We start from the raw sequence: 16,178 nt of genomic DNA on the forward strand, positions 1-16,178 counted from the left end.
AGAAGAAAATATAGAAGGAACTCATCATGACCTTGAGTTAGGCCAAAATTCTTATATATGATACCAAATGCATGACTCATAAAGAAAAGAATTTGATGAGTTTGATGCCATAGAAATTAAAACTTCTCTAAACAATTCATTGTTAAAGACTGAAAAGACAAGTCACGTGGTAGGGGGCAGTATTTGTAAATCCCAATTCCAAAAAGAAAGAACTTGTGTCCGAGGAATACGTCAAGAATTCTCAAAACTCAAAAATAAGAAAACGATGACTCAAAAAATAGGCAACAAATGTAAACGAACACTCCCCCACTGTGTTGTCAGGGTTCTCCAGAGGAACAGAACCCGTGGGATGTGTGTGTATGGACAAGAGAGTTATTATCAGGACCTGGCTCGTGTGGTTACGGAGAAGAACAAGACCCAAGGTCTGCAGGGTCAGCGGGCAGGCTGGAGGCTCAGGAGGGAGATGGTGTAGTTCTGGCTCAAGTCTGGAGGCCTGAGGACCAGGCAAAACCGTGGTGGAGACCCAGTCTGATGGCTGCCAGGCTAGAGACCCAGGACGGGCACACACATTAATTTGAGTCTGAAGACAATGTCCCAATTTGAAGACAATCAAGATGGAAAGTTTACGGTTACTCAGGGGAAGGGCAGTCTCTTTGTTGTATTCAGAATTTTAACTGGTTGGATGGGACCCACCCATATCAGAGGAGTACTCTCTACTTTAATGTTAATCTCATCCCAAAAAAGATACTCTACAAAAACACCCAGAATAATGTTTGACTAAATATTTGGGCACCCTTTGGCTCAGTCAGATAGATGTACAAGATTAACCATTATAACCATATACAGATGGCAAATAAACACATTAAAATATACTTAACATCAATATTGATTAGGTAAGTGCAAATTGAAACCAGTGAAATAGATCAATTAGAACAGGTAAACTACAAAATACTGATAATAGCAAGAATGCAGAGTCGATGGAGTTCTTTTACACTGCCCGTGGGGCTGTTAAATGATACAGCCACTCAAGCAAACAGACTGGCAGTTCCTTGCAAAGTTAAACACACATCTACCAAATGCCCGCCACTCTTACTTCTAAATACTCACTGTGGAGAAGTGAAAACCTAAAATCACACAAAAACCTGTAAACAAGTGCCCACAGAAGATTTACTCATATTAAGAAAACACTGGAAATCACTCAGATGTTCTTCAATAGGTGAATGTGCAAATAAATTGTGGTACATCTATGCAATGGGATACTATTCAGCAATAAAAAATTTATTGATATACTCTAAAGCAAAGCTAAATCGCAAGGGCATTGTACCAAGTGAAAGAAGAGAGTCTCAAAAGATCACATACTAGATGATTCCATTTGTGTGACATTCTGAAAACTGCAAAGCCAAAAGGTGCAAAGAACAGATCAGCCCAGAGGCTAGTGTCTGCCCACAAAAAGGCGGCCCAGGGAAATTCTTTGGGAGCGTTGGAATTGTTCCCTGTCTCGTGCGTTGTGGTTATTTACAAGAATTTATGTATGTGTTAAAATTCATAGGACAGTACAACCGCCATAAGTAAATTCTACTGTATGTAAATATTTGAACATTTAAAAATTAACAAGTCGAATTTGGAAGCTGACTTGATAATATGTCTTTAATAAATTACATGTGTCATGGGAAAAAAAGCCTGATTTTTTTGTTTAAAAAAAAGAAATGGGTACGCTGAATAGTTATTGTACAGCACCTTTTGTGTATCCTAGGTGAAACACACTTTTTAATTATGGAAGTTCACAATAGGAAATTTCTGGGAGACCACAAAGAGCTTACCTTGTCAACATGTATCCAATATCTTGGCAGAAAAAATAGTCCTAAGGCCAATTCTGTGTTTGCTGAAGGAGCAGCTGGCCTCCTCTGTTTAAAGTTGTTCCTGGATTCTCTTCAGTTGATAGGCCTCTTGGAATTCACCATGCACTGGCCTCATGCAAAGCCAAGGGCTCTGGGTAAAAAGTGAGAAATTGGTGTGGTAGAACCTGAGAGCCATTGATGATGTGACAGCGACTCTCATTGCTCGTCAGAATATAAAACGCAGTGTGCGTGTGTATGTGTTTAGGATCTCCTGTGTTTAACTAGCTGATTGTGTGTGTGACTGTGTAACACATTCACGTGACTCAACAGTCTGTAGGCTCCAAAGCTGCTGCTCCTCAGCCACAATACACCAGCAGGACACCCATCGTGCTCATCTGAACGGATCAGTGCCGAGAGCCATACTGGTTATTAAGTAAGTTCGACATGAGCCCTGTCAGAGTATCAAGTGAAAAGTCTCCTTTCGCTTTGTGTCCTGTCCTCTTCTTTATTTTCTGCAATCTTCGATATAGAGACGGAAGGGCATTTGAACACTGGTCTCTATGAAGTTGCGAAAAGGTGGGCATTTTAATTACTTCTGACAGTTTGCAGCAATGCAAAACTTATCCCAAATCTGTCTTTGGCATCGCTCCAGCTTTCCTTTGAAGACATCTTCCTTCTGATCAAATCAGTATTTTCCTGATTTCCCTTCCCGATGCACTCCCCACCTCTGTTGATCCAAACTCCTTTACAGCCTCCACAGTTTGTCTCCAGCCTCTTCCGGCCCTTACTGTACTATGTTCTAGCCACATGGGCCTTCTGCCAGTACTTAGAATACTCGGAGCTCTTTCAACCACAGGGCCTTTGCACTTGCTGTTCCCTTTGCCTGGGACACCCTTCTGCACTCTTCCACTTGACTGGCTCCTGCTCGTTCTTCTGGTCAAATGCCAACTCCTCAATGAGGCTTTTCCTGATTTCTCTTCCCGATGCACTCCCCAGCTCTGCTGATCTTTATCCCATCATGTCTGTTTTTTTTTTTTTTCATAGCACTGACCATAATCTAGTTATTTTGTGGGTTATATCTTAGCGTCTGTTTTCCCCACTGGGTTGAAAGCTCCATGATCATAGGGACCAGGATTGGTTTGTTCATTGGTGCATCCCCAGTACGTGGCACAGTGCCGGGCTTTTGTTAGTATCTCAACAAACACTGAATGAGTGAATGACTGAATTGAATGTAGATGTGCCCCTCTCAGGGATGGTTTTGTATCCATAAGGGGCTCCTGAAGATGTGAAAGCTTCCTTATCAAAAGAATGAAATTATGATGGCAGAAACAAAGGCATGGGGTTGATATTTTACACGGGGAGAACTTCCTGTGTGGCACTTCTTCCAGTTAGTGAGTGTCTTCTGATCTGCTAATGCTCCTTTTTGCAGAAGGCAAAAAAAAAAACCCCAAAAACCTTGAAGACAAAAGATTACCTTTGGGGGGGGCCTTTGTATGGTTTGTACAGCCAGACAAATCAATTTGAAGAGGTGAGCTACTCCTTCAAGAAATATTTAGTTTCCAAAACTCTCGGTTCAGAACAGTAAACACTGATTGTATGCTTTGTCACCTATCAGACAGTCAAAGCCATAAGCCTTAAGAATCATAACTTTTGCACTGATTCTATTTTAAACTAAATGTTATTCTTTAATCCACAGGTCACAGTTTTTACCCTCGTGAACACACATGGCTTTGTTACGAAAAAGTAAGATCGCAACTCTTGAAAATCGTGATTAAAAGATACTTTGGAGGGCTGTTGTGTTGCTGAGGCTTGGCCTTTTCTTCTGAAATCTGCTTTCATGATCACGCAGAGAGCTCCCAGAGGCAGCTCTTGCATCATCATATCCCTTGGAAACTTGTTAAGCATTTTGGTCAAAGGTGAACTTATCATGAGAGGGGTCATATATTTCTATAAAACTTGCAAGTGTTATTTATTTTTTATCTAAATAAATATTTATGTTCCCATCCACTTTAGCATTGGTAATTTTGTATTATTATTCTTAAAGAGTAACCTCAAATTATATAATCCCAAACCCCATCAAAACCTGGATTTGCCTCTGATTTTAGATCCGATAGTTTGTGAATCAGGGGAAAACATTATAACCTAGTTATGCACTGTTATACTCAGGGTAGAGTTGCCCAGCGTAGCAGATGAAAAGACAAGTTATCTAGTAAGATTTGAATTTCAGATAAACTATGAGTAATTTTTAGTGTAAGTATATCCCAAATATTGCACGGGACATACTTATACTAAAAAGAAAGTATTCTATCTGTCAACCTTACATCAGCAGCAACAGCCATGGTTGAAAGGGTCAGGTGGTAGTGACATTGGGCCATTTCCCCGAATGGGCTGTGGCGGGTGAATGTTCATTAGATGTATTGATAACCTATAGAACTCTGTCCCTTATCCTCTGCTTCTCTCCAGTTTTGTTTTAAACCGAGTAGCATCTGGTTGTCTCTGGCTGAAGCTGACAATGCGGAGGCAGGGAGGAGCTGGATGTCAGCAACGTAGGATCATGGAGCCTCAGCATGTAGCTCTGGAAGGCATCCTTGGATGTTGTGCAACTCCTTCCTGCTGCAGATTTTACAAATGTGAAGACAAAAACCGAGGGGCCAAAAAATAGACTAGAATGAGGCCAATAAAATTAATTACCTTGAGGCACAAAAATAATAATACACAACAATTGAAAAATCTCTACTGGGCTTACATTGCCTTTGTTAACTCTCAAAATATCCCTGTGAGGTAATGATTATTATTACAATTCCCAGTTAGCAGATGAACAACTGAGGCTCAGAGAGGTTAAGTAAGCTGTGCAAGGCCACACATCTAGGGAGTAGTAGAAATTCATATTTGACTGCAAATCCCAGCCCTTCCCCTCTGCCAACGCTTTCCCAAATGCAGGTGTTTGCACATCTTGAATGCCAGTGTCCCACCTTCTCCATTTTTTATCATTGCTTTTCCTTCTGTCCTTGGCATGACTGTTTTTTTCAAATGGACTCATTTAAAAAATTACACATATACTTTATAATAGAAAGTTTATATCCTTACTGTAAATGGAATAAGTCATCTCCTCCCATAAAAAGAAGGCAATTATACAATTGTGTATGATTGGAACAGTGCAATTCAATGCTGGGTAGCTTTGGTGGCCTGCCTGCATACGAACTTGGGGCCAATTTCTCATGCTGTGATTTAATGTTACTTCCTGCTATGAACACAAACCTCCTGAGTCATCCCTGGTACGACCGGTGGTATGTGCTTCATACTTCTGACAACACTGTTCTACATCACTCCCCTTCGCAGTGGACCCCAGGGGCAAGCAAGGGTCACTGTCCTGGAGGCTTAGAACTAGAAGACCTGTAGGGGGTCTTCCAACCTCATACCCAGGGTGAGAATTTTACAGATGCCATCCTTGACCAGTGGTTGAATTAACAGAGGAACAGCTGGATTCTAATGGCTGAGGACATGTACTTAAAAAAATAAGTACTGACTCATCACAAATGCTATAGAAATGCTGGTTCTTAACTGAAACAAAGTTTGTGCACAGAAAAGGTAGCATCAGATAGTCATTACGGTGGTAGCCTCCGACTGTCTGGGTTTATCCCTGGATCCTCCTTAAACTGCATGGGTGTGCCCTTGAGTATCCAGAGTATTGCAGGCTAACTCCTCATTGCACGTGCTGTCTGCTTAAAGAAAGGCCCCAGGCCACCACTTCTGTGTAGGTCAGGCAACCGCTTACACGGTTGTTCTCAACTCTTCCACAACTTCAGCCTGATTGGTAAATCTGAATGTGTTTCTTTTTTTAATTTCAGTTAATCAGGTGCTGCTGTTCCTTCTGATTGTGACCCTCTGTGGGATTCTGTATAAGAAAGTTCACAAGGGGACAGTGCTCAAGAATGAAGCAGGTATGCCAATACCTGAAGCAGGTATGAATGAAGTGAGCCAGTCACAAGAAGACAAATAGCGTGTGATTGCTCTCACTGAGGTACTTAGACCATTGCAGTCACAGAGGAAGAGAGTACCAGGTGGTTGTCTGGGGTGGAGGGGAGGGGGAAGGGGGACTTATTGTTTAATGGGTAGAGTGTCACTTTACAAGATGAAAAGAGTTATGGGGGTGGGTGGTGGAGACGGTGGGACAACAATGTAAGTGTATTTAATACCACAGAGCTGTGCACTTAAAAATGGTTAAATGGTAAATTTTATGTTAAGTGTGTTTTACCACAATTTAAAAAGAAGTATTTTTTTTAAATGAAGAGGTAATCCATGAAGACAGGAGACCTAGAAACTCGGTTTAAATATGATTCTTTGAATCCTTTCAATAGCTGGGCTCAGAGACAAACAATCATTTGGTCAGCTCCCAAGGCCCTACTTAAAGACTACCCATCCAAGCCCAGCTTTTCAGCTGTGCCCTAGAATATTGCTGTTCCTTAAAATTTAGCACATATAAGAGTCCCTTGGAGGGCTTGGGTCCCTCCTGGAGAGGTTTTGAATCAGTAGACATAGGGCAGGGCCTGAGAATCTGCATTTCCAACAACCTCCCAGGTGATGCCATCACTGTTGGTGCTTGGACCACACGTCCAGTGGCCGGCTCCACATCCATCCCTTTGGAGTCTCAGCAGTTTCACTTGTGAAAATCACCCCCTCTCTCTTTTCCTTGCTGGTTCATTCTCATGATCACATAAACAGCTTCCTAACTGTCAACTAAAATAAACATCCTGCCGTGACCCTATCGCCTCTTCCAGCCGTACCTAGCGGCCCAGCCTCCCTTCTCTAGGGTGGATTGTGTGAGAGGGCCACCTTCACAACCACAAACACACAGAGTCAGCTCATACACAAATTAGGAAGTACTGGTAGTGTGTTCATTATAGTTTTAACTCATTTACTTTTTTATGTTAGTCAAGCAAACACACTCAATTAAGGAAATTACATAAGAGAAAAATATTAACTGCAGCTATATCAACCAAAGGCAAGTACAGTTTCTATTTTTTGGTGCTTTACTCACATTCCTTTAACATTTATTTTAAAGCCAGAGACTTAGGTGTTGGATACACAACAATGAACAACACCCTGTTCCTGCTCTCACAAAGCTGGGGTTTTTTCCTTAATATAAAACTTCATAAAAGGCCACTAAGAATATGTATAATTTTTGTTTAAATAAACATCAGGAACATCTTGAAAGAGAGATGAAGGCTTGAAAGAGAGATTTCTACACAGACGAGTAGGCAGAGGTTTATAGGGCCAAGTTCACAGGAGCCCCAAACCGGAACCAGTGCACGTGCACAGCAGCTTTGCAGAAATGAACGAAATGCAGTCAGTCCATACAGTGGATGCTGTCCACCAATGAAAGGGAACAAACTACCGATGCACCCTGCAATACGGATACACCTCACCAACATTATGCTAGATGAAAGAAGTCAGACCCAAAGTACCACAGGTGGTATGATCCCATTTACACAGACTTTCTAGAAAAGGCAAATCCGTGGAGACCGAAGGCAGAGCAGTGGTCGCCTGGGGCTAGGAGCGGAGTGAGCTGACAGCAGACTGACTCAAGGGAGCATTCGGGAGGCAATGCAAATCTTCTAGAACTGGATTGTGGTGATGGTTGCACAACTGGACACATCTGCAAAAAGTCATCGAACTGTGCACTTATAATAAGCAAATACAAAGAAATCTGTATTGGTTTAGCAAAGCTGCCATAACAAAGTACCACAGATTAGGTGACTTACGCAATGGATATTTATTTTCTCACAATTTAGGAGCACAGAAGTCCAAGGTCAAGGTGCCAGCAGGGTTGGTCTGCCTTGAGGCCTCTCTGCTTGGCTTGCAGATGGCTGCCTTCTTGATGTGTCCTCAAATGACCATTTCTCTGTGCATGAGTTCTCGGTATCTTTCTTCTTACGAGGACACTGGTCATACCAGATTAGGTGCCTCCCACCCCAGATATAATTGCCTCTTTAAAGGTCCTACATCCAAATACTGTCACAAGTCTGGGCTTCAACATAGGAATTTTAGAGGTTATAGACAATTCAGTATCTAAATTATGCCTCACTAAAACTGTTTCGAGAGAGAGAGAGAGAGAGAATGGAAGTCATACAAGGTCAAATGCCGTGTGAACTTTGAGGTCTTTATTCCTCACATTTCACTCCCTGCCCACAAAACAACTCACTCAATCAGCTGATCCCACTGCAAAAACTCCTTTCTCCATGGAGTGAAATGAATAGCTTTTATAACAATTGTTAGAACAACTTTGAGGAAATGAACATCCTGACTGATCAGCTATACTCATATACTGATACAGTGTTTAGACATGAATGGACCCCAAATCATAATTTTTCCCCCATTGAGAATTAAAATGAAATCGGTATTATGGAATACCATTCAGAAGAATGTCATGTTGACATGGAAAGATGCCCATGGTATGCTGAGTGGAAAAAGAAAGTTACAGAAGATTATGAAAAGTATGATTTTGTTTTTGTTTTAAAATAATACATGGAGGTGTTATCAGTATTTGATATGATAGTTAAGGCTGAAAACAATAATCACCGATTGATCCTGTATATTAGTCACGCTTTTCACTTACCTCCTTTCTCTTCCTGTCAAATTTTGAGACACTTGACTAGAGAATGGATGAGGGAAGGAAGATCACAAGCAATCTATTCTATAGCAGCATGGGCCAGGTAAATATTCCAATTCAGGAAGGAGGTGAGGAGTTGAGGAATTGTTGAGTCAAATGAGGCTTTTCAGCTCTTCACATATTTTTCAACTGTAGGTCTGTGTTAGGCTATCCAATTGGCTTCTGTAAGAGAGTTCCAAAAAAATAGTGGCTCAAGCAAAATAGAAGTTCATTTCCTGTCTCAAGAGGAAGTCTCATGTGTCAGTTCCACAGTCATCTACAGCAGGGGTGTCCAACCCATGGCCCGTGGGCCCCATGCGGCCCAGGATGGTTATGAATGTGGCCCAAGACAGAATTGCAAATTTACCTAAAACCTTTTTTGCTCATCAGTTTTTATTAGTGTTCTGTATTTCATGTGTGGCCCAAGACAACTCTTCTTCTTCCAGTGTAGCCCAGAGATGCCAAAGGTTGGACACCTCTGACTAGAGCAAGATTCCTTCTACCTTACAGTTCTGGTGTCCTCAGCAGGTAGCTCCCATCTCATGGTCCAAGGTAGCTGCTGTCGAATCAACATGCTGGCCAAGGGGAAGGGGGGAAAGAAAAGGGGAGGGGAAGCAAATTCATTACAAACGCAAACCCAGTCATTGCACATATGACTTGCACTAGCATTGCATTGTTTAGAACTTGACCACATAAAACTGCAAGGGAGTCTGGAAAAAATATTCTTAGTGCTTGGCTATGTGCTAGCTAAAATTCCAGCATTCTATTTCTAAGGGAAGAAGGAATGACTGGATGTTGGAAAACAATCAGCAGCTCTTCCACACTATGCTGTCTTCCCCTGGAAGTGTAGAAGGCACGTTTAACTGACTCTACTCTGAAATTCCTTCATGTTCCAAGACGCTGATTTTGATGTTTCCAGATGATGACTCCGAGACTCCCGAGGAACTGGAAGATGAGATCCCTGTTGTGATCTGTGCAGCGGCAGGGAGAATGGGTGCTGCAATGGCTGCCATCAACAGCATCTACAGCAACACTGATGCCAACATTCTGTTCTATGTAGTTGGGCTCCGCAACACTCTGTCTCGAATACGGTAAGTTGTGTATTGGAGACTTGGGAGTTTTCTACTTTCTTTTGATCTTCCTTGTCTTTTCTTAAATGGATTTCCTTCTTTTCTTGTTTGAGAAATGTCAAATGAATTTAGAAGGACGTGACCGTAGGTTTACTTGGTGACCTGACAGATGTGTTACCTTGCTAAGGAATTTTCACCAGAGCCTCACTAATTTGGTAGGGGAATGCATCATTCTGCGAATTGTCTAATGAATTAAGGAACCCCAATCCTTAAGCGTATATGAGTCTTTCTCTCCAAAATGGTTTCTCTTTTCTCTGCTTTCCTAACCTAAAAGAATATTAACATAATATAATCTTTTTAATATGGCTCAGAATCATCACTAACAATAATTTTTGAACTTCAAAGTGACATCGTTCATATCACTCACTATATTAAAACAATTGGAGTTAGAGTGAGAAGAAATAGACAGAAAACTAAATTTTAAATGTATTATAAAAATGTGGGGTAATTGTATAATTTTAGTTTGAAGAGTGACTCTATAAACCCAAAAATCATATGGAAAAAAACCTGACAGATCTGACTGCATAACAATTAAAAACTTTTAAATGATTTTTAAAAACCCTACAAAGAGTGAAATTAATCACACAGTAGATTAGGCAAAATATTTTTCAGCATGTATTATAGACAAATGGTTACTGTCCAAAATAGATAAAGCATTCATACAAACAATTTTAAGCATGCAAGCAGCTAATAAAAAATGAGCATAGAATACAAATTCACAGAAGAAAAAAATACAGTCAACAAATATGAAAAGATGTTGCATGTTACCAATAGGAAAATTCGAATTAAAACAACCAGTTATCTGTCATAGGCAACTTTGCAGTCATCAGGATAGTGAAAATTAAACAGGACAACAATATGTAGTGCAGAAAAATGAACATGCTCATTCATTGAAAATTGGTAAAGCATTTTGAGAGGGCAATGTAGCAATATCTGTTACCATGTTATACGCATATATAGTTTGACCCACCACACCGTTTCCACTGCTCAGGAATCTGTGCTACAGAAACTCCAGTACATAACACTAAAATGTATGTACAACAATGCTCATTTCAGCATTATGGAAAATAGTAAAAAATGGCTCAGTGCTTAAATGTCCATCAGTGGAAGAATATTTAAATGAACTATAGAATATGATCCAGCTATTAATAATGAAAGAAGGTGCCCTGGCTGGTGTGGCTCAGTGGATTGATCACTGGCCTATGAACCAAAAGGCTGGATTCCCAGTCAGGGCACATGCCTGGGTTGCAGGCTGGGTTGCCAGTTGGGGGCACGTGAGAGGCAGCTGACTGATGTATGTCTCACACATGGATGTTTCTCTCCCTCACTTTCTCCCTCCTTTCCCTTCTCTCCAAAAGCAAATAAATAAAATCTTTAAAAATAGAAATAATAAAGAAAGAAGGCAGTCTGTGTTCACTGACGTAGAAGACCCCCATGGCAGACTTACGTGGAAAGGGTGAGTTGCAGTGCACCTCACGGGTACGACCCACTTTACGAATGTCTTACTCTGTTCCAGCTGCTATAACAGAAAGCCACAGACTGGGTGGCTCATAAACAGTAGGATTTTATTTCTCACAGTTCGAAGGCTGGGAAGCCCAAGGTCTGGGCACCAGCAGACTCCGTGTCTGGTGAGGGCCCACTTTCTGGTTTGCAGACAACTGCTTTCTGCTGTGTCCTCATGCGATGAAAGGGGTAGGGGTTCACTGTGGTCTCTTTTATAAGGAGACTAATCCCAAATCTGAGGGCTGCATCCTGGTGACCTAATCACCTCCTAAAGGCTCCACATCTAAACACTGTCGAGTTTGGGGATTAGGTTTCGACACGTGGATCTAGGTAGGGGGCGCAAACATTCAGTCTATAGCAGCAAAAATCAACCCCCCAAGCTACATGTGTACGTGTACATATATCATATGTGTTTCTGTAAAGAAAAAAAAGCCCGGAAAGATGTCCACCTTAACAGTGATAATCTCTAGGGTGGAAGATTTGGGAAAAGCAGTGATGAAGGGGAGTTCAAGGTTTTTCAAGTGTTATTTCCATCTGTTGTAAGGAAAACGTATTTACATGTGACTTTCATAGTTCTATTTTTGGGTAACAGCACCATTAGGACATGTGCGCTGAGATATGAAGACATTTGCTCCTAATCTGAACGACCCTTGGCTGCTGTGGGTTTTGTGGGCTTAGACACGCTTTCTAGTTTTTCTGCCTTCTTTTCGCTTATTGCTGCAGATTGTTCACTTAGCCTTCCCCTTAGTTATCTGTGGGTATGAGAACCAGATAACCAAACCACAAGGATGGCATATGCCGTATGTACTGTGAGGGCTTGTACTCGAGCAGAAGCCACGAGCTTCGGGACTATGTGACGTTTGAGCAGGGAATGATTCCCAGTTCACCACCCCTTATATTTTAGCATATTTTTGAAACCATTTTCATTGAAGTGTGACACAAATATAGAAAATGGTATAAATCCTGTGAATGGTCACCAATATGTACGCAACACACTCATGTGAGAACCGCCACGCCAACACTTGGTTTGGTCCATCTTTTTGACATTGCCATTCCTGAGAGCCCAGCAGGATCTCACTGTGGTTTCCATTTGAGTTTCCTTTATTTCTAATGAGGTTGAGCACTTTCTCCATACATTTCTTGGCTGTTTGGATATGCATGTTTGAGTCTCTTGCCAGTTTTTCGATTGGGCTGGCTTTTCCTTACTGACATGACTGCTTCCCACCCCAGCTTTATGGAGATGAAATTGACAGATAACATCGTGTAAATGGCTGACTTTTTAAAAAGATTTTCTTTATTTTTAGAGAGAGGGGAAGGGAGGGAGAAAGAGAGGGAGAGAAGCATCAGTGTGAGAGAGAAACACCAATCAGTGGCCTCTCATACACACCCTAACTAAGGACCAAACCTACGACTCAGGCATGTGTCCTGACTGGGAATCAAACTGGAGATCTCTCCCTTTGCAGGATGATACCCGACAAGCCACATGGGTCAGAGCTAAATGGCTAATTTTTATGGTTCAAATTTTGCAGACCTGAATTTTGTTGGAAAGATTTAAATTTTTTTTTTTTTGGTCAATTTTCAATCCACAACCAATGCTACCATGTATGGCTTAAGCTTTGGAAATTTTATTTGAAGATGATTTCTTCTAGGAAACTTATGAATTAGCTTAAAAGACAGGAGTTCCATAAGGCCGAGAACATGGAAGGGGAGAAGGCAGGGAGTGAGTAGGCGGGCGGAAGACTGGGAGACAGACAAAGGGATACAAGTCAACTCTAATCGTCCTGGGAGTCAAAATAGCAGGGTGAAAGTGACCTCAGTCACCACGTGAGGTCGAGAATGTCCTGCTTCATAACATTACTGAGTCCTTAGCACGTGGCAAAGTTGGTGCCAGCAGCGGCTGATGCTGCTTTATAAGGGAGGGAGAAGATTTTATGTTCTTCCAGTTTCCTGGGGAGATTATGTAGATCTGGGGAGATACTTGGTTACTACTGTTTTGTTTCATTTCCTTTGCAGAAAAAGTCATGTGAATAATGAAAAAAAAAAAAAAAAAAAGGAAAGAGTGAAACTAGACCAGATGGGGAAAAAAATCTGGATTTGTAGACTAAATGCTACTAAGGTTACACACATTTTATTTTTAATTTTCTAAAGAGGCAACAGGCTAAAGCAATAAGTAAATAGAAGAAAGATGAGGAATGTGTACTAGAGGGTTTTGGGGTTTTTTTTGTCATCTCTTTAGAAAATGGATCGAGCATTCTAAACTGAGAGAAATAAACTTTAAAGTTGTGGAGTTCAACCCTATGGTCCTCAAAGGGAAGATCAGACCAGATTCATCGAGGCCCGAGTTGCTCCAGCCTGTGAGTAGGACCATGGGTGTGCTGGTGGTGTGTGTGGGGGGAGTCCCTTGTTCAGTGTGGAGTTCTGGCCTCTGGGATGCAGATTGGAAGCTTCACACTTGTTAGGTTTCTACCAAACTATGCTTACTTGTAATTTATAAGCCACCTGCTCCAGAAAGGATTTAAGATAGTTTATATAAACATAACGGAGTTATGAAAGAAGAAATGAAGCATAAGAAAATGTAGGGCAGGGAAAAAACATTCCCAACCTCACAGGCTGCTGTGTGTACCCCGACTGGACATGTTTAGCTTGGAGTATACCAGCCGCTAAGGAAATCAGTAACATAACGTACTTCCTAGTATCAACTAAGAATGTTTTTGGAAGACACCAGCTCTTTTTCTAGCTTTGGAATCTTAAGGTATTTTACTGCAAGAGTTCTTACAAAAGGGACGGACTCTCTTCCGCATTAAGAGTGTTGATGGCAGATTTACCAAAAATGTAGCCACTTCCTACATATGATTATTACTCAAACCCGTGCTTGAAAATGTACTAAATTCTAAGCCCTCTGTCTAATGACATCATCTTTCCCCAATTCCAGATATTTGTTGTTAGAGTGTGAGCTGAGCTGGGACTCTGGATTAAGCCATGTTGTGGCTAATTAAACTCTTACGTTCAGCCAATGCCTTTTTTGACTTTTTCCTGGCTCAAGTTGCTAAGAGGATGAGCTTGTTGTTGGGAATGATGCCTGTGTGTGTGTGTGTGTGTGTGTGTGTGTGTGTGTGTGTGTGGCTGATTCAGTTAATAGCAGTCAAATTACGGAGCACAGAGGAAGACAGGCAATTTGTGGCCTAACAGAGTAACGAGGAAGCCTCTGCAGCTGCCGCCACTGCAGTAGTTCACAGAGATGAGAGCGGCAACAGTCTGAGCAGCTGGAGATAGGATCTAGGGGCAGGGCTGGTTTCAGCCCCAGGGCCCAGAGAAGTCGGGCACCAGAAGCTTGGGTGAGGCATCTTTCAGCCTGTTTTATCTGCTCCAAACCTGGGGCTGAGCCAAGGCCGCAGTCAAAGCCGATCCTCCAGCACCCGTGGAAGACACTGAGCTATATGCCTCTTCTCCAGCATCGCTTCTTTTGTTGTTTTTACAGCTGAACTTTGTTCGGTTTTATCTCCCTCTGCTTATCCACCAACATGAGAAAGTCATCTATCTGGACGATGATGTAATTGTACAAGGTATGCTAGCTGACTGCCAAGACCGCTCGGAAAAGGAGCAAATGATGAGTAGAATGACTGTCTTTCTTCTTCATTTTCCAATCCCTAGCTGCCCAGCAGTGTTTACTGCTGATTCAGGTTGGGAGTATAGTGTTGCTGTAAATTCCGGAATATTTTGAAAACAGGGGTTGATGCTCACTTCCCTTGGACAGTCCGGTTGACTTTTTGAGAGACACTCTCACAAAATAGCTTGGTAGCCTCTCCCTTCTCTGCACCCTAAAATGTGGGGAGAGAGTCTTACCGATGACATTCTTAAAACTAAGCTAAGTTTCGGTGTGTAAATGCAAATAAGATAAGTGGTGGTGTAACACCTACCTAACAACAGAAATAAAGACATTTGACCAGCTGAGCTTCTTATCCAGTGGCTTTCTAAGTTGATCTGAGCTATTCCAATGAAGTAAATTGACAAGCCACAGGGAAATCAGGGATCCCTTACTTCTCCCCCAGTAGCAAAATCAGGGACTAGTTTAAGCTCTAAAACTCTATAAAACAAATGCTGCACTATCTTAACTCCTGGTGCTTCTAAATTTAGGTGACATCCAAGAACTTTATGACACCACCTTGGCCCTGGGCCACGCAGCCGCTTTTTCAGACGACTGTGATTTGCCCTCGTTTCAGGATGCGAACAAACTTGTGGGCCTGCAGGTGAGCACACTGTCTCTGAGATCCCACCTGTGCCCTGCCGCTCCCACCCCTTCCCTTCCGGCAACTCAAGGTGAAAGTGAGCTGCACCTCCAGCACCCAGCCAGCCTGGACTGCTGGAGGCAGAACCCAAGGGCCCCAGCTTCCGATGACACCCAGCTCCACTCCCTAGCAACCCCGGGGCAAGTTACTTAACTCCCGCAGGACCCACTTTTCTCGCTGAAACATGGCGACAGTGATGTCTGTGTCATTGGGCTTTTGGGAGCCGTGATGAAGTAGCATGTGGGCCACGTGTTCTGCATGTAATAAGTGCACCGGAAATGGTAGCTGTTACCTCGGTTGCTCTTAACCACCCTCTCTGTCAGAGATGGTGTTTTCTGTAAAAGACTTGCTCTCTCTTTGGTTCTCTTTTCAGAGTTTTGACCATTGCTTCCTCCCCCCACCTTTCAGTAGAGGAAAACGTTGATTTTGTTCAAAAGCAAAGAGCTCCTTACCCAGGTGGAAATGAGAAAAGGTGTACCCATGTGTAATGCTGAAACCAGAAGAATGGCTGTAAAATACATGGTGCTATTAAGAATCTAATGCTATTCTTTAAAAAAGGTTCCAGGGAGTAACTTTTAAGTGTGTGATACTGAAGATGTGACATACTTTGAGGCCAAAACTGTGGGGCCAGACCCGACTTTGTCAGGATCTGGGCTCCATCACTTAGTGACTTTGTGACCTTGAGCAAGTGATTTAACCAACCGTTTTCTCCCTCACTTGTCAAGCAGAGGGAGTGTCATTGTAGGAATTAAGTTAGTTAATCCACGCAACG

At 42.1% G+C, this 16,178-nt stretch overlaps 1 protein-coding gene across 2 annotated transcripts in view; it reads left to right on the forward strand.

Annotated features, from left to right (window-relative positions):
• The window catches only part of GLT8D2 (glycosyltransferase 8 domain containing 2), a 42,361-nt gene that overhangs the window by 20,491 nt on the left and 5,692 nt on the right, over positions 1–16,178 (forward strand). For both annotated transcript variants that reach the window (XM_053661615.1, XM_037160233.2), the window contains exons 2-7: positions 3,535–3,581; positions 5,687–5,779; positions 9,407–9,578; positions 13,357–13,474; positions 14,599–14,683; positions 15,255–15,367. In XM_053661615.1, the coding sequence (XP_053517590.1) occupies positions 3,563–3,581; positions 5,687–5,779; positions 9,407–9,578; positions 13,357–13,474; positions 14,599–14,683; positions 15,255–15,367 (600 nt within the window). In that variant the 5' untranslated portion in view covers positions 3,535–3,562. The remainder of the gene's footprint in view (positions 1–3,534; positions 3,582–5,686; positions 5,780–9,406; positions 9,579–13,356; positions 13,475–14,598; positions 14,684–15,254; positions 15,368–16,178) is intronic.

Source organism: Artibeus jamaicensis, unplaced genomic scaffold, assembly GCF_021234435.1.
Source record: "Artibeus jamaicensis isolate MK-2021 breed Jamaican fruit bat unplaced genomic scaffold, CSHL_Jam_final contig_233, whole genome shotgun sequence".
NCBI classification, from domain to species: Eukaryota; Metazoa; Chordata; class Mammalia; order Chiroptera; family Phyllostomidae; genus Artibeus; species Artibeus jamaicensis.